Below are 21,174 nucleotides of genomic sequence, written 5' to 3' on the forward strand. Positions count from 1 at the left end.
TTTCGTCTCGTACGCGCACAAGTGTCAACTATAATAATTCAAGAAGCGAGCGTACGTTATCGGTATCCAAAAACGCGAGTTTCGCGCTACAAATTTTTTTCATCAATCCTTGGAGTCAACATGAGTGTTTACTCTGGAAGAGACCGGCAAGCTGTTGGGCGCAGCTTGAATCGAGTCGTCGTTATAGTTTGGTGGGTGGCCAATGGGGGCAAAAACGCGGAATTCGATCGAGCGTATAGAAGGCGCGACGAGCGTGCGATGAATTTTGAATCTCCCGCGCTCGAGTTGCGGTGTTTTTTTTTCTTTAATCCTTCGAAAAGGAGAAAAAAAATACCATAAATATAACGACTCGTACAGGGAAACGAAGGTATGTACAGGCTTTAATGAAGGTACACAACAATTGTCGGTTTTCATCGTTTTATTTTTTATTTTTTAATAAAAATAGTACAGATGTACAATAATTCTTTTTTTTTTTCCTCCCTGTCTTTATACATTTCTTTCGTGAGTTTTACAAATTATTTGCACAAACTCAATACGTATCAAGGGATGTTTTAAAATAACATTAGGAAATCGAGGATACAAATGACAATTGCTGTTCTCCCCTGCTTCCTCGAATTTTATACATAATCTACGCCCTACCATGGAATCAAGTCAACAAACAGTAGAGATCGAAAAAGTGTGCTCGTCTACAATTATATTTTGTACATCGCTAAAACTTATTTTATCAGAAACAAAGAACAAATTAAAAAAAAAAAATTTGGCCCCTCAATATTCGTGTGTATACCATTTTTCATCGATCCTTGCCTTTTTTTTTTCTGTGCATACCAATCCCATCGATGATAAGGAAAACGTTACACAGGGTATAATATACAGTCGATTTGCCCCGTGCGCGGTGGGCGAGGAAATAAAATGAAAAAAAAAATCAAGGCAAGCAAACGCGGGCGCGTCCCCCATTATCAGCGCATGCAGAGCAACAACGGCGGCGTCGATGACATCCTCTCCTCGCGTCCAGAAATAGTTAAACCACACCCGACAACAGCTCACTTCTCTCTCTCTCTCTCGTCATCCGCATAATGTTCATGCACACACGTTTACCATGCATGCATCAATATGTATATACGTTACAATCAAACATGTACACGCGAGCGCGCGTATACGTGGGAAACACATGACTAAGCCCAGGCCCTCCCACGCGTCACTCGAGAGATAGATTGATAAATACACTCTCGCCAATCGTACAAAGTACATGTATACGTATCGCCTGATATTATTACGTTACAACTCCTGTTGCGACCGCGCGCTAACTTCTCCCCCTTCTGCTTATCATATTATTGTATACAAATAATTGCACGCCCTCTGTGATTTACATAATAATATATTATATTATACATGGTGATCGATTTCTCCGGTGTTCGTCGTCATATCTCTCTTCTGAATGGCTTTGAAGTTTTTCTGTTTGAAATTACGTATATTATATAGGTATACTCGCGCGATCGTGGCTCATTTATGGGTGCAATGTACCAAAATTCAACTGATTCGTTAATTCGTTTATGTAAGCGCGACCGAAGAAGAAAATTCGGTTTTTCTCTTTTGGTGTTGGACGTGTAAAATAGTTTGACGATCTGTGCACGCGACACGCAACCGATTTTTCGTTCAATCGTCCATTCTTATTTTCTTCCTGTGTATATAACCCTCTCGGTACATCCTGTGCAAACGGTTTTAGACGCACGACCCATCGTGTAGCGCGTAAGTATACGTCGCGCGAGAGCTAGCGGCAAAATATCGCGTTCGCGACTCGAATGAGGAAACACGATGATGTAGGTGCGTATATGCTACATCGTCGAAGCGAAAAAATCGATAAGAGAGATCGAGAGATTTGTCGACGCGATACGCGTATGTATGTTATGTTAAAAAAGCGTGTGATGGTGTTGCATCGTTAATCGCCAACTGATGACTAATGTGTATATACGGAGATAATGGCGTGTGTATACGCCCGCGCTGAGGCTCATCCGAGTGTACAGTATGACCGACTGTAGAACTAGACGGGCGTGAAAAAAAATTAATTTTTCGAGGGGTGAGTGTCTCCGACCGATTTTCGATATCCCATGGGACTACTTTCGTTTTGGAATGATGCTCAAGAAACTCTTGATCAAATAGATCGGAATGTTTTTTTAATTGCTGGAAAAAAATGCTTCCTCTGGTGTTTGGTTCGAGTATTAACGGGCTCGATCGATCAAAGCTAGGAAAATTAGAATTTTCTCAAAGTGAACGTTCATTCCTGGATTAGCATTTTTTCTCAAATTGAAACGCTAATGGTGTATTATTAAAGTTATTTTGATATTTACAGATATATATATGTACTGTGATAAATTGCATACCGAGAATAGCTTAATAATAACGAATCTTAATGGTATAGTTGCAATATGTGTCGCAATTCAAGCGCAATTTAAAACTTAATGATAAAATTTTGCAAACGTATAAATTCAACAGTAAAATAAACCAAATTACTTAAAATTTTAATAAAAAAACTATAAAAGCTACGAGAATATCACAAGGTGTTCTGTTTCACCAATTCACCTTCGGACTCGACGTACTCGTTCTTTCCCTTATTTTGGCGTAAAGTTTCCAGCGTTTTGTAAAACTTCTTGAACACATTTCTAAGCATTCGTACCTGCAAATAGTAATATATATATTTTTTTTTTCTTTGTTTTGTCAAACAGAATTCTGAAAAAATGTGTATTTTGTCCCCTGGGAAGGACAAGATATTATCTCAGCTCCAAAATTCAAATACATAAAAACAAAAATTCGTTAGCCAATGACTTTACCGTAGTAAAATTAGAAACATCTTGGGAAAGCAGAAATTTGCACTTTTTCAAATAAAGTACCTTCTTTATCTTTAAAACCTAAGTAATAAACCGCCGCGTTCCGAGTAGTGTGGCGATACTTTCTATTTTTTCATTGCAGAGGTAATGAACCCCGTTTTTACCAGGAAAGGATTCATAAAGTAAAAGTTTGCTTTACCTTAGTCTTGTCTTTGGCAAGATTGTTGCTCGATCCAAGCAGAATATGCACTTCTTTGATTAGCTGCAGTTTAAGTATCAACTCACGTCGATGACGATTCAAGAAACGTTTTTCAGGCTTCGATAACCAGTGGAATCGTCGTAATCGGCGTAATTTTTTTAAATATTCCTCGAGAACGTCGAGACAGAGCCAACGAGCGCGAGCTAAGCAGTCAACTGGTGAACCTCCGGCGCTTATTGCGCACAGGTTCACTAAGGCCTCTACGTGTGATTCTTCATCCAGATTTGCAAGAACAAAGCTCAAAAGGTTGCCTACCGAGACCGGCAACGTCCACGGAAACAGCGTACTATCTTCTTTTCTGTAAGAAGAAGCGAGAAATGAATAATGTCTAGAATTACTTATCTGTATAGGATAAATAAATAAAACCTTTCAAGTTTTACCTTCTTGCGGGAAAAAATAAAATTGACGGGTATCGATTCATAGTGTACTCCCAAGGTAGATCGTTATTATCACCGTCAATACGGACAAACTCCAGGTGATCCATTTTCGACAAATACTGCGCTACCGTCAAGTACACATAAGCTACGGCACTGCAAAAAGCGCAGTACGGTGAATGATACATGACAACTACGTCCTGAAATTGTAATATGAAAAAAAAAATCACTGAATAATCCACGAGTACACGCTTAGAATCACTAACCTTATCAGAATTAAGAACAGTATCTGAAAAATTTTCGGTCGAAAGCTCTTGTACGCAAATCCTCGATTCCACGCTCTTCCTGCATTCGCTCTTGTTAATGAAGGAACGTACAAAGCGTTTTGGATTATTAGAGCGCAGAGTCCGGCTGAGGTAGCCGTTTGTGTAGTTATTGATAAACTGCACAAGCGTGTTCTTACCAAACTCTTCTTGCATAACGAATTGACTCTCGTCCTTTGATAAAAAAAGAAAAGAAATAAAAACTTATTTATTTACGGATGAATCATTAATTTGAGGTAAGCTTACAGCGGGGTCCATTATCACAGCAGCAGTCTTATCGGGGCTGCGGCTGATGTCGATGCCGAGACCTTCGGCAAAGTGCAAATAATGAAGACTGTCAATGGCAACTATGGCTAGAGTTTTGTTGACTTTGCAAATGGCATCGGTCAGCGGAATCTCGTCGGAACCGCTGTTAAAGTCCGAGTTTTGAGGAAATATTGGTCGCTGATAACTGTAACCAGATAGAAATCTTCTGCAGTCTTCCTTCAAGGCTGTTCTCTGAACTGCTATCGACGAGTACGGATCGATTTCTTTTTCGGTCGTTGTATCATCCCTGCACCTGGAATTTTTGTTAATTTATTTTTTCCGATAAGTATTTAACTCTACAAGAATGTAAAAAAAATTAGCACCTTTCGGCAAAGCATCTGCCTTCGTGAGTGTCGGTTTTTCTGTTCTCAATGTAGCCGAAATTCTGATCTTCTCCAAAAGCAAATGTTGGTAGACTGAAAACATCGCTACCTCGGCAAGCGGATCCAGGAGCTGCGCACATTTTGTCCAGATCTTCGCTGCTACGTTTCGAACACGAGACGCACTTGTTAGTCGGTATATCCGAGCAACAGTTCGCTGTGTTGTTTGACCACCGATTTTTATTTTTTGCTAAAAATTCAGATAATTACAATTTTACACTAGTAACGAGGAAAACGAAGAGTTTTTGAAATAATATATGAATTATTTACCAGTCAACAGACTTTTGTTAGCTGTCTCTTCTTCGAAAAGATTCGTGCACCATTCTCTTTTCTTGTAAGCTATCAGGGGTGCCTCCAAACGGCTCTTGCGAAGCCTTTGAATCAAATTTTGAATTTGGGGACTGTCAGAACAGTCGTAATATTCCAGTGCTACTTCTCTCAACTGAAAATACCGATATTATGGATCAATTATCCCACTAATCATTGAAAAAGGCCAGTGTACATGGTAAAACATACCAAGTTGTAATAATGATTTTCGGAATGCAAGGGGTTTCGCGGAGTAAATAAAAATAGCATTGGACCACCCCACAAGTATGGAGCAAAGGTAAAAGATTTACTGCCTGGTGGCTGTAGCCACGTGACAACTCTGTGAACGACTTTATTGACCCAACCCGACAAATTGTCTGCGGTCCAAGCATTACCATCGGGATAGAACTGAAATACAAAGAAAAATATTGTTAACCATCTTTGTTGTATGCGTAAAATAAATCTTGCTAACCAAAGTTTCATTCCACATGAGCAAGCTAGCAGCAGGAAATTGTTCAACTCCGTGATCACTGGCTGTATGAGAATTCGTTATCATCACATATGCTAGTTCACCGTTTGGGTATTTTTCGAGCGTTTGAAGCGCCGCCTGGTAAAATTGTTTGTAGCCTGGAGTACTTCTCAAACCCCAAAATCGGAAATACCCAATCATGACAGCCTTGGAAAAAAATGTTTTATTTATTTTCTGTGAACTTGATGTAAGGGCAGGTAGTTTGATTATCTTACATCATGAGATCTCAGTAAATCCATCAACTCATTATCACTGCTGACTCTCTTGATGGGATTCAAAAAGTTATGAATAAAGAGTATCATGTATGGTGCAGTTCTAATGCCTCGATATTGTACTCCAGATTCTTTGGAAGGATAGAACATTAAAACTGGATAGCTTTGTATTTTACTGTATCTAGCTCTACATTCCGAGCCAGGATGCCAGCAGTTGATTGCGGCAAAAAACACCTGTTAAAACATTTTCAATTAAATTTTTTTTTTTTTATTATTAAAACCAAATCATCAAATTGATGAAAAATTTTTACCTGTGAATGGTAGTACCTAGCCACACTCTCAAATTCTTTTTTAATTGCTTGAGATTCGGCATCCCATGGAGCATAGTACAGAACGAAACTGAAATCTGAATCCGTCACTCTTTCAATCAGTGCATTCAAATGTCCCTTGTAGTAATCCAAAACTACAGAGCTCTCATTGAAAAATGGTCTTGCTATAGGTGGCTTCGAAACTCTTGGTGGCCTTAAAACAAGGTAAAATTTGCTCATCATTGATCCACCAATGGTAAATATATTTAAATCATCAAAAAGAAACTCACGAGCTATGCATGGCAGCCAATGCTGTAAAAATAACAGCGAGAAAGAAGCATATCGTCTCTCTAGCGTATGTCAACATCTTGCTGGACAACTTCCCCTCAAGAGTTGACTTTACTTTACAATTTTTATTTTTGTTCTTAGCCACAGCTTTCTCTGTATGTTCCGATTTCTCCTCATTTCTCGATTGTCTGTCAACTGGCTCCTCTGATTTGCAGTTCTCCTTGATGGTCATTATCTGCCAACGCAGGCACCTGGCCCACTCAGAAAACAAACTCCCGCTCCAAACATTAGAGCACCATTGGCACCCTAAACTGTTACCACCTTTCTCTGTTATTCCAATTTTGTTCCACCACCTCTAAGGAGATCTCATTGTCCAGTAGTCTTTATATTTTATGCTCTGTACTCTGTAATAACAAAAAAATCATTTAAATGGCACTTGCAAAATTTTTTTTATCCTTACAGTCATACCCTATACAGTAACTATAGATTTATTATTCATAAGTCAAAGTACAGCTAGCTTGTGAAACGAATACCTTGGGAGTAAAATATTTAAGAGTATAAAAAATTCAATACTATACCAAAGAAGTAGGTACCAACCCATTCCAATTGATTGTTGAAAAATGAAATTCGCATTCAATTTACTGTGATTACCTTATTTTTTTTTAACTTGATTGATCAAGATTCTAATTTTAATTCAATTGAACTTAACAAAGGACTGGATGTACCAATAACAGCTCCCCTGATAAAAATTACGTAACGATAAAATGCAATACTCACGACCGGTTTCAGTCCAAACAGTCAAACATCCAATCGACAGTTGACAACAAAAAGTGCCTATACATTACATATACTTTATATTTTATCGCCAATGACGATGCCTATAGCTTGAAAAAATGCAGCTACAAACATGCAATGATTCTCTTCTATAGCGACGTCACCCGGTAATTAAATAACCGGTCGTTCACTTGCTGCTATCAAGAAAAGGGTGAAACCAATTCAGGAGGGTTGTTTTTTCCAAATGGCATACGTGGAGCTTTTTTTTCCTTCTCTTTACCCCCGTTCGTTTTCGCTATATATGTATATTATATATATCGCGCGCACACGCGAGAGCGGCAGACCGAGCAGACGACAATTTAACATGTCATAGATTTTCAGGTTAGGTCAGCTCAGCAACTTTACAAAGCAGACGACGCGAGAGGATCTTATAGTAAACAAAAATAAAGATCGAGTGTCGAGCGGTCATACGAAAATTTGCCTTGTAAAGTGGAAACTGCATGGTTACTGCGGTATCAAGTCAAACTACATCGAGACGATGAAGACGCTTCTGGTGTTTGCACCCCAAGAGTTTTGCAGAGAAAAGCCAGGTTGTATGTACGGCTTTGTGTCCCATGAGGCAAACGAAAACGAGCAGCTCACCAAATTCATGATCCTGGGGTGCACGGATTCCGTGAAGAGCATCAACAGGACTGGCATACACGTGCCCCTGGGTTACTTCCACGGTACCGAAAAAAAATGTGAGTACTGGGATAAGAGGCTGCCCCACTGGATAGAATTGTATCTCGCTGAGCAAACGTCCACCAGCACTTGTAATTACGAGTATGGATTGAGAAACGTGATACTGGAAAATCAGAAAGTTTCGCTTGACAGCTGCCACACTGTTTTAATTGTGTACGACAGACAATGCTTTTTGAGGGCAGAGTTGTATACCAGTAAGATGCCCAGGGATCACTTGACAGAGTTGAGAGACGTGTTGAAGAAAGAGGCTGCGAGAGAAGAGAAGAATAGACTGCACAACACTTTCCTAGCAAATTTTAAAGAATTTTTTTTTTTGCTTTTAGTGCTTGCATTACTCAAACCTGTCTCGTTTTTTTGTCAAATTAGCAAATTTATGAATCCAGTGTTCAAGTATTCGTCGTTGGGATTGCACTTGACTGAATGGTTTCAAAACGCCAAATGGACTTTGACGACACTTTTGCAGAGCAAAAGACTTACACTAAAGACTACGAATTATATCTTGGCTATAATTATTGACATTGTGTTGGGGCACCTGTTTTTGAAGTTACTTTTGCATTTTTTGGGGAGTACTTCAAGGTTCGAAATTCTTGTAAACCATGCAGGAGTAAGATTTTTTTGCATTATCTTGTATTTTATTTTAATGAATGAGCCATTTGATAAAATTTTTGGTTTTCTTTCAGAGAGTGGTCGAGTCATTAAAAGGGCTCGTGAACTGGTTAATGGGATCCCCAGCTGGATTGAAGTTAAATCCACCTTTTAATAATGTATTAGGAAAATTTTTCTTGTATCATATACACCTTTGGTGGGCATTTCTAAATGTGTCCAAACCAATGATGGAGTTAGCTATTGATGTAATTTTGTTCTTTGGTAGATTTGGTATTACCTTTCAAATTTCCATTGTGGCCGATCTTTTGGCACTAGTTAGTTTTCACACGTATTGTATTTATGTTTATGCTGCAAGGTAACTGAAAAATCAAGATTAATTTTTTAAAATACTTTTTAAGTCATAAAGTTTTTACAACTTGTTTCTTTTTTTTCAGACTGTTTAATATACAAGTTAGAGGGTTGATAGCACTTTTCAGATTATTTCTTGGAAAGAAGAAAAATCCTCTTAGAAAGAGAGTTGACTCTTGTAAATATCAACCTGATCAACTATTTGTTGGTACTTTACTTTTCACAATACTTCTATTCCTAATGCCCACAACTTGGGTATATTATTTTGTCTTTACAGTTGTGAGTAAATAATTACCTGTATAAAAAAATGTAATCACCAATTGGCTGTTACTAAAGTAAAATTACTTTGTTTTTATAGCTTAGACTTATAATGATAGGACTTGGAGGTCTTCTAACAAGGTTGAAGTTTTACTTGCAAATTATGCCAGTATATGCTTTCTTCAGATGGCTTTTCAAGACTGTTGATGCAACTGGTTAGTACTTATTATTCAAGAACAGTTATTCAACTTGGAGTTATAAAATAAAATATATTTGCAGGCTCAATAGGAATAGAGTTAGTAGACAGACAAAATCAGGGTCTAATTGTGTTGAAGACAAAAGCCATAATTGTACCATGGAATGAAACATGGAAAAAATCAATTCCAGATTTAATCAGTATTTATTTACCAATTGAGTGGAATAAAATTGTCAGCAATGTGTTTTGGGGACAACTTTTGTATCCATTCTAAATGTAATTTGAAAGAAAAAAAAAAAAAAAAGTTCCTGTTGAATGTACAAAGGTAGATTTGAATTTGTAGAATAAAACTTTTTTTTATAATTACCTAAACACGTTTTATTGGTTAACTTAAAATATGTACATTTTAATGACTGTTTATTTTGGAAAAGACTCTTTATCCAAAAAAAAAACGCGGCTAATCTATAAAACACAGCAAACAATGAAATCACCTACTTTTTTGTTCCTGTGCCTTTTGTAACTTTTGCTTTTCATGATACACCACAAATTCAGGCTTACGATCAAAATCAATATGAGGGAATAATTTATCAAGGCCTTCAATAGTTTGTGGCAGAGGCTTGTACATCATTTCGTCAACGTCATTTTCTTCTCTGAGTACACAAAAGTACAACATAAATGTAATTAAGCTTGTCCATATTACATAAGGTGTATACCAGACATACTCTGGAGGAGGTGGCTCGCGGTTCCATTTCGCCAGCCACTTTGATGCTGGTGATGTGGATAAAGGAATGGGTTTGTCATCGTCCTCTTCATCCTCTTTCTTTTTTAATTCTTCGGTAATTTCTCTAGCGTAATTTTTTTTTATCACTACGTAAGATGGTCTGCAAATAAAGATTCAAATCATTGTTTCAATCGCATTTAATTTTTTAGCTATTTGAAATAAGTTTAATAGTTACATTTTTTCATAGTACGATTGAGGCAAGTTTTATTGCAACAACACACCCTTAGATTATGTTAAGAATGTTTAAATACACCCAATAATTATTTTCAAATAAAATTTCAATTTATGAAACATCATCTAATAAAGAAAAAAAAAAATTAAACATGTACCATTGTCAATCACCACTTTAACTTAATACAACAGTTTGAAAAATAATTGAAGGACTTTGAAAAAAAAAAATTTAAGTGGAAAACTTTAACAAATACTTAAAAAATATAATACAAATTTTACCTGCTTATTCGACATAAACATGATGAAATCATGCCTAACCTCGGTACGAGCATTTTTATTACTACTCCAAGTCGGTGTGCACGTTTTCGTACTGACAGCTACTTAACCGTTGTCCCTATAAAATCACACGTGTTATTTTTGCGTTCTCTCTTTACTGGAGAAATTAAGAAAAAATAATTTTTTTTGTACACTGAAATAACGAAAAGTTATACTTACTTATAGTTTCATAATATTATTTGCAACCAAACGCGAGCATCACTAGACTGGTGTCCTAGTACATGTGATACACAGTTTAGTGTTATATACGTATATACGTATACATAATTGAATAAAAAAATAGGTAACAGGTTATGACGACTGAAAGCGGAAACATTATTCAAAAGAGTAAAAAAGGTAAAATATAAAATAATTAAACAAGCCAATTTTTCTATTGTGAAATTATTTAAGAAGTTTAATTTTTCAGCAAAGGACAAAGATAAGGATTTTAAAAATACGGAGAAGAAAAATTTCAAGGATGGTGGCAAAGTACAAAAGAAAACATTAAATAAACAAAAGAAAGCTAAGAAAGATAACGATACATTGTCGGAACAAGTGGACGTGTTAGTATCATTAATTTAAACAAATTAAGTTATAAATATATTGACAATTATATTGATTTTAGAGATGACGTAGATCAAGCTCTTGATGAGAGTTTGGATGTGGATAGTAAAAGTAAAGATGTAAAGAAGAAGCCCTCCAAAAGGCAATTAAAAAGAGAAAAGGCTGCAAAGCGTGAAGCTGAAGTCAAAGAAAAAGTTAAACTAGAAGTTATTGAAAAGGCCCTTAACTATGTATCAAAAGTAAGTTTTACAAATTTTGAATTCTCAATTAAGCATAGAGGAGCTTCCAATTATTGAAGTGCAATTGTATTTTCAGTGGAAACATGCAAGATCCCAATGGAAATTTGAAAAAGTCAAGCAGATTTGGTTAATCAACCATTTACTTAGTGACACATACATTCCAGATGAGCATTTTCCAACTGTGATGGAATACTTTGAAGGTTGCAAAGGTCAAGCTAGAAAACAGTTGATAGACAAAGCTATGGAAATCATTAGGAAGGCAGAGGACAACATTGAAGAAGACGAGACAGTAGTTGAAACGACAGAGTATAAAAGAGCTAGGCACCTAATACAAGCTTTGCCAACTGAAACATAAAACTTAATGTTTAACAAGTCAATTTTTTATTTGTTTTAAAAGTTAATTCTATCCCTACAAAATTTCGATGTATAAAAAAAGCCTCTGATTCTTCAACACAACATTTATAGCTGTTAAAAGTACAATATTATACATGTAAAAATAGTATTTTTACATTGACTGAATAATTAATCCATTATCTACAGTTATCTTAATCGTCTGCATGTTTATTTACAAATTTTCTGAGCTTATCAGTGTCCTGCAAACCGATAATCTTTTCCATTACTTTTCCTTGTTTCATCACCATCAGCACAGGAACAGAAGAAACCTACAATGATTTTGTACATAAGAAAATTAATCAAATTTCAAACCAGAACGTATTGCTTACTTCGTAATCTAGTGCCAAGTCAGTATTCTCGTCGATATCGACTTTAGCTAAAATAATCTTGCCGTTTTTTTCAGCAACCACCTGCTCGATTCTGGGAGTCAACAATCTGCATGGATTGCACCATCTAAAAATCGTAAATTATTTGGTTGAGTAAACTCACCATCAAGTGTACTTGATAAGATCTCTCCAAGTCAACTTACGTGGCAAAGAAATCAACAATGACAGGAACCTTTGAGTTCTTCACTCTTTCTTTAAAATCATCATTGTTCTGTACTTTAAAACTCGTAGCTATCACAGACTTCTCTTGAACTGGAGTTGAAAAAGCTCTAGTGCCTGCAGCTCTGAAGAGTACCCTCGTTGCGCTTCTCAACATTTTTTTGTTTATCTAAAATTTGAATACTTACATTTGTTGTTTTGATGGAAAAATAACAAAAATTAAAATAAAAACAAGAGTAGTATGTGGCCTCACATTTGAAATAAACAAACAAAAGTGTGAGTGTATGTATAAAATTGTTCTAAACAACACTTACTTTCTTTTGCTCTATTTATTTCCCCTTCACAGAAAATAAAATACATACATTTCTAAGGTTAGGTGCATTGAGAGAGAAAAAACACACACGCAGCTTCGGCGCGAAAAAATTTAAAATTGCGGTAAAGGTTGTACTTAAAGTACTTTTTTTTATTGTACTTACACTTATTGTACCTTGTACTGAACTGTTAAGATGATAGATTGAATGAAATGAGAACAAAGCTTTTAGCCAATATTTAAATCGTTTTTAATTAAGTTATCGTAGAATGACTTTTATAAAAAATATGAGTTTTAATAAGAGTTAACACTTTTTACACATTTTATTACTGTATCCGTAAAGTGTTTCAAACACTTGTTTAAGAGATTCAGTGATATCGCACGTGAAAGCTGACGGCTGTGGTAGATCTACTGATTTTTCTACAAGTTTTGATACATCATGAAGTAAAGCTGCGTCAAACTGAATGGATTTATTTTTTATATTTTTAATTAAATTGTTATGCTTTATCCACAAATTTACTTCTCCAGAATTCGGCTTAGCGAGCTAAGGAAATACCCGAAAATAAGTTTTCATGTTCGTGGATAATTTTTATGAATTTAACGATTGTATGTTACCTCCAAAGATGTTTTTAAAACATCATAGCATGGCCAATTTTTTTTGCAAGCAATGCAATCACATACAAAATTAAAAGTCTCCTGCAAAATCTTTTGTCTCAAAATTTGTTCTCCATCATAATATGAGCAATAATAAGTATCAAATATCTGAGATCGAAAATAAAAAAAATTGTTAATGTATCAAGCGAAATAGGATTAGTTACATAAATATTAAACATATACTTGGCTATTTTTTTTAATCGGTTGGATTGCAAACAAAATCAGTTTTTGATCTTCTGTATAACATCTACTAGCATTTGGACTGCAGTTATTATTTGTCAGACTAGCAATTGGTAAAATGCAGGTTCCCCTTGTGCAACACCATTTTTCTCTACATGTCTCTTCATCCCGAAAATATTTGCATTTATCAGTGGCATTTAATACCTAAAAAATGTTTACAGGTGTCACAATGATATCTGAATTTTATGAATTTTGAACCTAACAAACTCACGCAATGACTGTTAATGCTACTTATGGTTGATAATCTTAATAGCAGGGAGCCAATAAAAATAGCATATGAACTTTCTAACAGTGCATTAACTGAGAACTTGAAAGCTTCTCCAAAAAATTTTGTATACTTTGCTATACAAGTAAGAGCAATAGCGGCAAATATTGCAAGGCCTTTTTTCTCACTTCTAGACACAGAGTGAGATAGGCTATATAAACTTATAAACTTGTCACTCTCAAATCTACCATTTTTAGAAAAACCCCTCTTGCATGGATCTGCAATCATACATTGAATAAAAAATTTTCTGATGGACCAGTTTAAAATGTAAAATTTGTTTTAGAAATTCACCTGCACATTGATCAACACTTTTCATCTGTACTTTCAGTTTTTCTAAGCTCCCAGCTTCTTTTAGAGCCTTAAGTAAAACCCTAATACCAATTCCATCAAATCGAATTTCCTTGCCTGTATATTCTTTAGCATGATTAGAAAAATAACATATGTAAAAAATACAAAAGCACTCTATGTCGTGATACTGTTCCCAAGCATCTTTTCTACATTTTTCAGAGCAATACATCATCCATCCACAGTGTTCGCAAGGTACCCCTGCCCAATTGACAGCTAAACAGTGGCCACAGTGCAGATAAAGATTCTGAGTGTTGAAGCTATTTACATAAGGTTTTTCAACTAATATTATCTCACCCGGTCTTATGTCACGTTTAGCCGCCAAATATCTACCATACTTGGCACTGTGTTGTATTTTCACTGAATCGCACAATTTTTTCCTGGACAATAAGTTGTCATTGTTGTTTTCTAAAGAAAGCTTTGAAGATTCATCAAGATTCTTGAGCTTCTCATCTGAATTATGACCGTTCTGAGATACAAACATTAAATTTATGTAAAGAAAATTAATCTCAGTGACAGCAGTTTATGGAGCTCTTACACAAAAACTCACCAATTGACTTGATAGCTCCTTGCGTCTCTTTTCTAGCTCAATAGTTAAATTAAATAGCTGTAAGCTCTTATCCCTGCGCTTGGTTAGCTTTATTTTCAGATTTTCATCCAGAGTAATCGCCAGAGCTCTCTCCACATCCTGAATGCACTCCGACCACTTCTTCAAGTGAAAGAGCAGAGCAGATCTGTTTCCGTAGGCACATGCCAACTCTTCGGACTGGTTGGGTGCAAAAGTTATGCTCTTGCAGTAGAATTTCAATATTTCAAAGTGCTCCTCAGTGGTGTGGTGCTGCTTCACGTAGAGCGCGTTTCCCTGTTTCCTCGCCCTTTCGGACACTTGAGCAGATTTCGGAATTCTCTGGAGTTCTTCAGTTTCGATTAATTTCACAAGCTCAAGAGTTTTAAGCTCTCGGATCAAAAGCTTGGCTTCACCTTCCAACGCATTCATGGTGGATTATCTCGATCAATCGATCAACAATCACTTTGGTAAATAAATTATCTGTGAGTGTCGGGTATAAACTCACTTTATCCAAGTGCTTTCCACGAGAGCGATGATCTGATTGATGATTGATGTGATAATCTCTCTCTTATCCCTATTCTATAAGTATATGTGAGATTTAAAAAATTCTATGCAATGCAAGGTGTACTACTTATAGTTATTAGGTTCCTGATGTAGTACAACAGCTGATTTTGTAGCTTTCAATTTTTACCACTTGTCGTGTCACACCTTAGAGAATATATAAGAGGTCGATATTCAGGTAAAAGATAAGTTATAAACCAGCCGCCACTTCTATCGTCGATACAAAATAAAAATTTAACGGTGTTTGTGATGTTTGCGGCAAGTTTTCAATACATCTTCTACCTAAATGTTGATCTTTTATATATTTGTACTTTTGGGTAAAAGATAAATGGTAAACTTGCCGCCAATAGTGCAAACGAAATTATCTTTTTATTTTACATCTATGAATATTGTTGCGGCTGGTTTATAATTTATTGTTTGGCTCTAGGGCCAAAAATGCCTAAAACTCTCGTTGAGAATTTTAGGGCTACTTTTTAGTTCAAAAATCCGCAACGCTAGATGGCGCTGATCAAATAAATTGTTACTAATACTTACAGAAGAGCCATTTTATTAATGATAAACCAGCCGCAACTAATCTTGTAGATATAAAACAAAAAGATAACTTTGATTGTACTGTTTGCGGCAAGTTAACAATTTATCTTTTTTCCGAAAATCTACCTCCAAAAGTGTAAATATGTAGGAGGTCGATCACTCAAAAGTGCGCAGCACAATGGTATTTTTGAAAAATGTATACTTTCATAAATAGGTACTACTTGATGTGATAACTGTTTCTTGAAACACGGCTAAAATATAAAATAATAAATAGGCCTCACCACGTGATCTAGACATATTTTAAGAAAAAACGTGAAATTTGTTAATCCAAGTAAAAATAAAAGTTTTTGCGCCTAAGAAAATATATTTATATTGTTACCTACGAGGTTGTATCAAAGTTATTGTTGATTCTGTTAATTTCAAGTAATATTTTTATACTTTGGTGTAAAATATTTTGCCTTTACTCAAAAAAACCCAACTTGTAGCGATTAATTTAAAACTTATGTGTGTTTTATAACCACACTTGTTTTCTTGGATGACAAATGGATTGATTGTACGTTTGTATATTAAAGCATATATATTTTTGTTATCAGTACAACAGTCACTGTACCAAATTATACGAAAAATTAAATAGCACAGCATGAAATTTTTATCAGATGTGAAACAAAAACCAAAATCATAAGTAAAGTGGTGTAAAATTTATTTTAAAAAAATATATACATACATAAATATTAGACTGTTACAGGATACGTATTCATGACAAACTGTATCGATTGTAGAACTTAATTGGTTTTAAAATTTTGCAAAGACTACTTGTGTTACTAAAGATGTACATCATTTTGGAGCAAAAAACAAATTGCACCAAATCTTACATGTAACGACATACTTTTCAAAGAGTCTTACAATACAATTCAATTATATGACATAGAAAATCACATATTCTGTTTTACAAAAAAAAATATATACATATATTAAGTACATCGATCTGTACCGATTTAGTTCTCTTATATTTACATACTATACAAGTCACGCACAACGGGTAAAACATAAAATGTCCATTTTTAGCAACGTGGTCAACAACATTGGGAGACCACTGCCTTGAAAATATCAAAAAAAATCGGATGCTGGGTCGACATTAAATCTACAAAATCCGGCTTATTGATGATATTCTTCGCATTAGTCGCGATAAACCGAAGAGCCCTGTGCCTCAACCTGTCGACGTCGTGTCTATCCGCGAGGACCATGTACTCGACAACGTTGTCGGCGCTCACTTTTTTCACGAGTTTGTCCACACACATCTTTTTCAGCTGCTCGATCTGGTACTTGTCCGCCGCGTACAAAAGGTCAACGGCCACGTCACCCAAACCCTTGACCTCCCCGGTGTACATGAACCGCAGCATTTCCCGCAGAGTTTTGTACTCAATGTCATCGACGTGGATGGTGCTCGTCTTCTGCTCCACCATCAAAGTGCGGAACATGCTGGCGAACACCGGACTCTTCACCGCCAGGACGCACCGGTGGGCGTACATCATTTTACCACCAGCCACGACAACCACGTCGCTGAACTGCTCGTTGTCCAGGAGCATCTTGTAGTCGTCGAACGCCTTGGCTTTTTGCCGCAACAGAGCGTACTTCTTCGGGTGTTCGTCCAACTCCTCCCAGTCGCTTCCCGAATCGTCGTCCTCCTCGACATCCGTCGTCAGATAAACGTCGACCTTGTGGAACCAAAACTCCACCATGAACACCTGTGGCCCGGCCCTCGTGTCGAAGCAATCGCACTCCAGCATCGTGGACTCGCTCGACCATTCGGTCCGTGAGAATTGGAAGCTCCGCGTGCCCGTGTTGTTGAGGAACCGCACTTCCACGTCGCCCTCGATTTTTTCCTCGTTTTTCAAATTACAATGCAATATCTGGTCGTATTCCGTTTTTTCGGAAGACTGTGCAAACGGGAACGATTGGGTGGTCAGTTGGAGCTGCCACTTGTAGCCCAGACAAGGGTCCTTGAACACTGGCGACACTACTCTCCCGTTTTGGCTGATGTCGCTCAGGAATACCGTCCACCGGTAGTGCTTCAGTTTCTGACCGATCACGCCGGACGTGCAATCGGTGTCCAAGTTGAATGATGCCATTTTCTTTCTTGTATTGAAATCGCACTGCACAACCAGTCCTTGGTCAACTGTTTGTTTTGGTATTCTTTGACTGATGCCTTTGCGATGATTTTCAAAAAGTGAATATTCGAGGTGATACTCGTGGAACAGATAACTATTCTTTGACACTAACTTATTGTAGAGAACATAAGCTACGACTGATGCCTTTGCAATGATTTTCAACGTACAAATGTAACGAAGTGAAAATGGATATTTATCATCGTTCATTTAGTTGGTCGTTAATAGCCAAGTCGGTCTTGGGATTGGTCAGCTACCTGATAAGCGCTTAATGAATTTGGCCCCGGGGCCTTTCTTTTAGACCTTCACGTGCGCTTTCGCTATGAGGTGGCGTACAAACTTCATGCGAGAAATTACGTCAACTGTTAGTCCGAATTCGCTTCTCGACTTTCTATGCGTTCATCGACAACTTTCTTCATGGCTATACTGATAAATGCACATACGATGCAAACAGCCCAATGCGCCTATCTTCGAATATCTTGTATTCACCAATATTTCAAACTTTTCGCAAGAATATTGAATCTAACGGCCTTTATTTGTCAATTGTTTTAGCAAAACTTGGTACAACTGATGGAGTAGTCTTTTTCCATGAATACTTTGTAGTGTTTCCTACAAGTAACCAGACCAATCTTTTGTCGACTACTGTGTCGATCAATGTGAAGAAAATCGTTGGTAAGTATATGATTTGTCATCACACCTCATGAACTAGAATGGTGAAATCGTAACAGAGAGGAACATTATTTAGAGTATCAATCAGTTTTTTTTATTAATTTTTTGGTCAACAAAATTTTAAATCCCATGAAAAAAATGTATTGCCTTTATACTTTTACTAAGAGTCGGAGGTTGCGGATTTACAATAAACTTTTTTTTTTTTGCTATGAAATAACGAATATTTGTACATATAGTAATCGTTAAAATAAAGAAAATATGATAGGACTAAAATATTGCCAAACAAAATTGATTGCCAAAGCTAATCTCGAAAATATAATATCATTTGCACGATTTATTCATTAAAATTTAAAAATAACGGCACATAAAATAAAATTTGACAAGAAAAAATCCATAAATATTCACAGTAACATATGACTCTCCGCCTTTACAGATAAATTATAACATCCAAAGCTAAATTTAATCATCACCCATTTCTAATAGTCTTATAACATTGCACAACTTGGTTTTTAATTTTCCAACTGTTGCTTCGTAATTTTCAATTTCATTCCTCATGTCTTTCACTTCTTTCTTCAAATTCTCCACCAACGGGACCATACGTGATTTTCGGGGCACTGCGGCTTTTTTATTCTCAGCTTTTTCTTCAACTTGCTTCGTGATCTCCCCTCCAACAACGTATCCCAGACGGCAGGCATATTCCAATAGAGTTTAAAAAGAATTCTGGTTAAGTATTCTTTAAGAATTATATAAAAATAATAGTAATATAATTGTTTAAGGGTACTTTACAAAATAAATAATTCATTAAAAGTTCTTATTTCATTCGTATAATATTTTCAGAATGCATCTAAAACTATACTATAAGTATACCAGCTACGACACCAAAATATAATTCACTTAAGTATGCATTTAGCATTGTGTAAATAAAAAAAATTACACATTAAAAATTTTCAACTGTACCTACCGTAGCTTAAGTGTCATTCATTAATAACGCATATATATTAAAAAAAAAACTCATTATGGAAATTTAACCATAATGAAAATGTCTGTTTCTTATTATTTAATAGTTTTATTATAACTTATTGACCATGCTTTCATTAAAATTATTTTTTCATCGGGTTTTCAACAGATTTTTGTATTAGTTTATAAATTAACTTATAAATAATATAAATAACACATAAAACATTTCAAGTATTAAAATTTTCATGACAAATATAGGTGTATAATAACTTGCATAAAACAAATATCCATAGTATGTAAGCAATGCATTAATAATGTTAATACAGTATCAAGGCAAATTAGCGTAAAAAATATTTTTAAACATTTGTGTTTACGATGATTTACAAACACAATGGATCATTTTACATAATTATTTTCGAGGATTCTTGAAATACCCACAAAATACTAAGGCTTAAGAATTATTTCAGAATGGTATTTACAACATTGCGGAACATACTGCGTACTAATGTATTTGTATATGTTCATATTCACATATACTTTCATCATTTCGTGTGTGTGTGTGTGCGCATGCGTGCGTGATACACTGATATAGCTAAGGATAACTGGATAAGAGGTTAAGAGTGATATTATATTTTCACCATACTGCGCCGAAAGAAGGTACTTTCGTCCCGCTACGCGGAACGAAAATCCCTTCTCTTGACGCAGGGATGGTGAAAAGTCGTATACGCACTACGGGAGGAAATAAAAAATTCTCAGATCACCCGTTTGCCACGGGTGATCTAGAGCATTCTTTACTTTTCCTCCCTTGGTGCGTAATATACTATAGCTTGGTAAGCGTTGTTTTACTAATCACGTACATAGTCGATGACTGAAGAACTGAAGGGCTGTACAACAGCAGTGTCAGTATAAGCGTGAAAACTTTGTAAGTTACTACTGTAATGATAACAACATTAAAGAATCTATGATAAAAATCTTTTAATAATTATGTTTATGTAATAATAAATGACTAAAATTTTTTGTTGAATAATTATTTACATATTGATAATGTATACACTGTCGCTGCCGTTGTGCGGTGCTTCAGTTCTTCAGTCATAGACTATGTGCGTGATACACTTGTAAAACAACGCCACGTCGCCACAATCACTCTCAGTCACGGTCAGTGGTGGGTAAATGACATGAAATTGAGGTTACCGACACATACATGTCAGCAGTTGTAGGAAATGTAAGAAAGTGTAATCTGTGTCATAAATGTCATCAACTGTAGAAGCTGTTAAGAGCCGACACCTGACTTCCGCAAAGTTCAAAACTATCAAAATAAAATAAATTAAAGCTAATTAAACGATACGATAGAAACCATTTATATGCACGATGCGATAGTATAGGTCTGTTCGTAAAGGTAAACTTTGTCCAAAGCACGTTCTTTAAGACGTTTTAAAGAAATCTTCAAGTCTTTAAAAATGTAAATCTATTGGATGTCATAAACGTCAGAATTGGTCGGAAACAAATACAAGCTAATCTACCAGTAGATTACCTGTATGAAACGTGGTATGTTTACCAGGGTAAACTACCTACCCACCCATGGTCACGGTCAGTAGTGGGTAAACGACACGTTCGGGCAGTTTCCGACACATACCGATAACAAACTGGTCAGAATGTCAGAAATGTCGTTTACTGGTAAGAAATGTCGGAAACTCAGGAGCAAATGGAGCAGACATACTTTTCTGCTCCAAACAGTTGCTTATCTATAAATTACATATTAGTATTTTAAATATGAATTATAAGAACTAATGTCAATAACAATTTGAGTAGTTATCGTTAATATTATAGTTTAGCCGGTTTTAGGAAGGTCAAACGTCAAAAGTATAAATTCT

The 21,174-nt window shown here is 35.9% G+C and overlaps 6 protein-coding genes across 7 annotated transcripts; 2 read left to right on the plus strand and 4 right to left on the minus strand.

Annotated features, from left to right (window-relative positions):
- Positions 1-2,360: 2,360 nt before the first annotated feature.
- On the minus strand, positions 2,361-7,132 carry LOC106644506 (thioredoxin domain-containing protein 11). Of its 2 annotated transcripts, XM_014360039.2 has the most exons (13): positions 6,885-7,132; positions 6,110-6,511; positions 5,823-6,033; positions 5,515-5,745; positions 5,243-5,446; positions 4,981-5,178; positions 4,735-4,906; positions 4,408-4,654; positions 4,025-4,337; positions 3,722-3,952; positions 3,462-3,655; positions 3,022-3,379; positions 2,361-2,671 (listed from the first exon to the last, which is right to left on the minus strand). In XM_014360039.2, exons 2-13 carry the CDS (start codon positions 6,337-6,339, stop codon positions 2,549-2,551), a joined length of 2,712 nt encoding a protein of 903 aa, XP_014215525.2. In that variant the 5' UTR covers positions 6,340-6,511; positions 6,885-7,132; the 3' UTR covers positions 2,361-2,548. The 2 variants fall into 2 exon arrangements, with proteins under 2 accessions (XP_014215525.2, XP_089451422.1); XM_089595296.1 differs by lacking the exons at positions 2,361-2,671; positions 3,022-3,379 and having other exon boundaries at positions 3,462-3,611.
- Positions 7,133-7,285: 153 nt separating this feature from the next.
- PIG-Q (phosphatidylinositol glycan anchor biosynthesis class Q) lies at positions 7,286-9,390 on the plus strand. The gene is made up of 5 exons (XM_014360024.2): positions 7,286-8,226; positions 8,303-8,583; positions 8,663-8,855; positions 8,935-9,049; positions 9,114-9,390. The coding sequence occupies exons 1-5, from the start codon at positions 7,420-7,422 to the stop codon at positions 9,302-9,304; spliced, it is 1,587 nt and encodes a 528-aa protein (XP_014215510.1). The 5' UTR covers positions 7,286-7,419; the 3' UTR covers positions 9,305-9,390.
- LOC106644500 (uncharacterized) lies at positions 9,389-10,942 on the minus strand. The gene is made up of 3 exons (XM_023391380.2): positions 10,478-10,942; positions 10,262-10,376; positions 9,389-9,911 (listed from the first exon to the last, which is right to left on the minus strand). The coding sequence occupies exons 2-3, from the start codon at positions 10,312-10,314 to the stop codon at positions 9,518-9,520; spliced, it is 447 nt and encodes a 148-aa protein (XP_023247148.2). The 5' UTR covers positions 10,315-10,376; positions 10,478-10,942; the 3' UTR covers positions 9,389-9,517.
- Positions 10,342-11,639, plus strand: LOC106644498 (uncharacterized). The gene is made up of 4 exons (XM_023391379.2): positions 10,342-10,654; positions 10,725-10,860; positions 10,923-11,100; positions 11,177-11,639. Exons 1-4 carry the CDS (start codon positions 10,612-10,614, stop codon positions 11,453-11,455), a joined length of 636 nt encoding a protein of 211 aa, XP_023247147.1. The 5' UTR covers positions 10,342-10,611; the 3' UTR covers positions 11,456-11,639.
- Positions 10,959-12,412, minus strand: LOC106644502 (thioredoxin, mitochondrial). The gene is made up of 4 exons (XM_014360026.2): positions 12,353-12,412; positions 12,023-12,207; positions 11,823-11,946; positions 10,959-11,762 (listed from the first exon to the last, which is right to left on the minus strand). The coding sequence occupies exons 2-4, from the start codon at positions 12,193-12,195 to the stop codon at positions 11,646-11,648; spliced, it is 414 nt and encodes a 137-aa protein (XP_014215512.2). The 5' UTR covers positions 12,196-12,207; positions 12,353-12,412; the 3' UTR covers positions 10,959-11,645.
- Positions 12,413-13,668: 1,256 nt separating this feature from the next.
- On the minus strand, positions 13,669-14,889 carry LOC106644497 (protein-lysine N-methyltransferase SMYD4-like). The gene is made up of 3 exons (XM_089595499.1): positions 14,403-14,889; positions 13,830-14,321; positions 13,669-13,725 (listed from the first exon to the last, which is right to left on the minus strand). Exons 1-3 carry the CDS (start codon positions 14,847-14,849, stop codon positions 13,669-13,671), a joined length of 996 nt encoding a protein of 331 aa, XP_089451625.1. The 5' UTR covers positions 14,850-14,889.
- Between the last annotated feature and the right edge of the window lie 6,285 nt (positions 14,890-21,174).

Source organism: Copidosoma floridanum, unplaced genomic scaffold (genome assembly GCF_036245765.1).
Source record: "Copidosoma floridanum isolate Cflo_tuat_1 unplaced genomic scaffold, Cflo_Japanese_pri ptg000025l, whole genome shotgun sequence".
Lineage (NCBI taxonomy): Eukaryota > Metazoa > Arthropoda > Insecta > Hymenoptera > Encyrtidae > Copidosoma > Copidosoma floridanum.

Excerpts from the sequence above, each read along its gene's own strand:
- PIG-Q (XM_014360024.2), top strand. The coding sequence starts at position 7,420 with ATGAAGACGCTTCTGGTGTTTGCACCCCAAGAGTTTTGCAGAGAAAAG. Across the intron at positions 8,584-8,662 it reads ATTTATGTTTATGCTGCAAG|ACTGTTTAATATACAAGTTA; the intron begins GTAACTGAAAAA and ends CTTTTTTTTCAG. Across the intron at positions 8,856-8,934 it reads ATTATTTTGTCTTTACAGTT|CTTAGACTTATAATGATAGG; the intron begins GTGAGTAAATAA and ends TTGTTTTTATAG.
- LOC106644500 (XM_023391380.2), bottom strand. The coding sequence starts at position 10,314 with ATGCTCGTACCGAGGTTAGGCATGATTTCATCATGTTTATGTCGAATA. Across the intron at positions 9,912-10,261 it reads TGTTTATGTCGAATAAGCAG|ACCATCTTACGTAGTGATAA; the intron begins GTAAAATTTGTA and ends CTTTATTTGCAG.
- LOC106644506 (XM_014360039.2), bottom strand. The coding sequence starts at position 6,339 with ATGACCATCAAGGAGAACTGCAAATCAGAGGAGCCAGTTGACAGACAA. Across the intron at positions 6,034-6,109 it reads TTGGCTGCCATGCATAGCTC|GCCACCAAGAGTTTCGAAGC; the intron begins GTGAGTTTCTTT and ends CCTTGTTTTAAG. Across the intron at positions 5,447-5,514 it reads ATTTACTGAGATCTCATGAT|GCTGTCATGATTGGGTATTT; the intron begins GTAAGATAATCA and ends TTTTTTTCCAAG.
- LOC106644497 (XM_089595499.1), bottom strand. The coding sequence starts at position 14,849 with ATGAATGCGTTGGAAGGTGAAGCCAAGCTTTTGATCCGAGAGCTTAAA. Across the intron at positions 14,322-14,402 it reads AGGAGCTATCAAGTCAATTG|AACGGTCATAATTCAGATGA; the intron begins GTGAGTTTTTGT and ends TTTGTATCTCAG. Across the intron at positions 13,726-13,829 it reads GGAGCTTAGAAAAACTGAAA|ATCCATGCAAGAGGGGTTTT; the intron begins GTACAGATGAAA and ends GTATGATTGCAG.
- LOC106644502 (XM_014360026.2), bottom strand. The coding sequence starts at position 12,195 with ATGTTGAGAAGCGCAACGAGGGTACTCTTCAGAGCTGCAGGCACTAGA. Across the intron at positions 11,947-12,022 it reads ATTGTTGATTTCTTTGCCAC|ATGGTGCAATCCATGCAGAT; the intron begins GTAAGTTGACTT and ends TACGATTTTTAG. Across the intron at positions 11,763-11,822 it reads ACTTGGCACTAGATTACGAA|GTTTCTTCTGTTCCTGTGCT; the intron begins GTAAGCAATACG and ends AAATCATTGTAG.
- LOC106644498 (XM_023391379.2), top strand. The coding sequence starts at position 10,612 with ATGACGACTGAAAGCGGAAACATTATTCAAAAGAGTAAAAAAG. Across the intron at positions 10,861-10,922 it reads TTGTCGGAACAAGTGGACGT|AGATGACGTAGATCAAGCTC; the intron begins GTTAGTATCATT and ends TATTGATTTTAG. Across the intron at positions 11,101-11,176 it reads CCCTTAACTATGTATCAAAA|TGGAAACATGCAAGATCCCA; the intron begins GTAAGTTTTACA and ends TTGTATTTTCAG.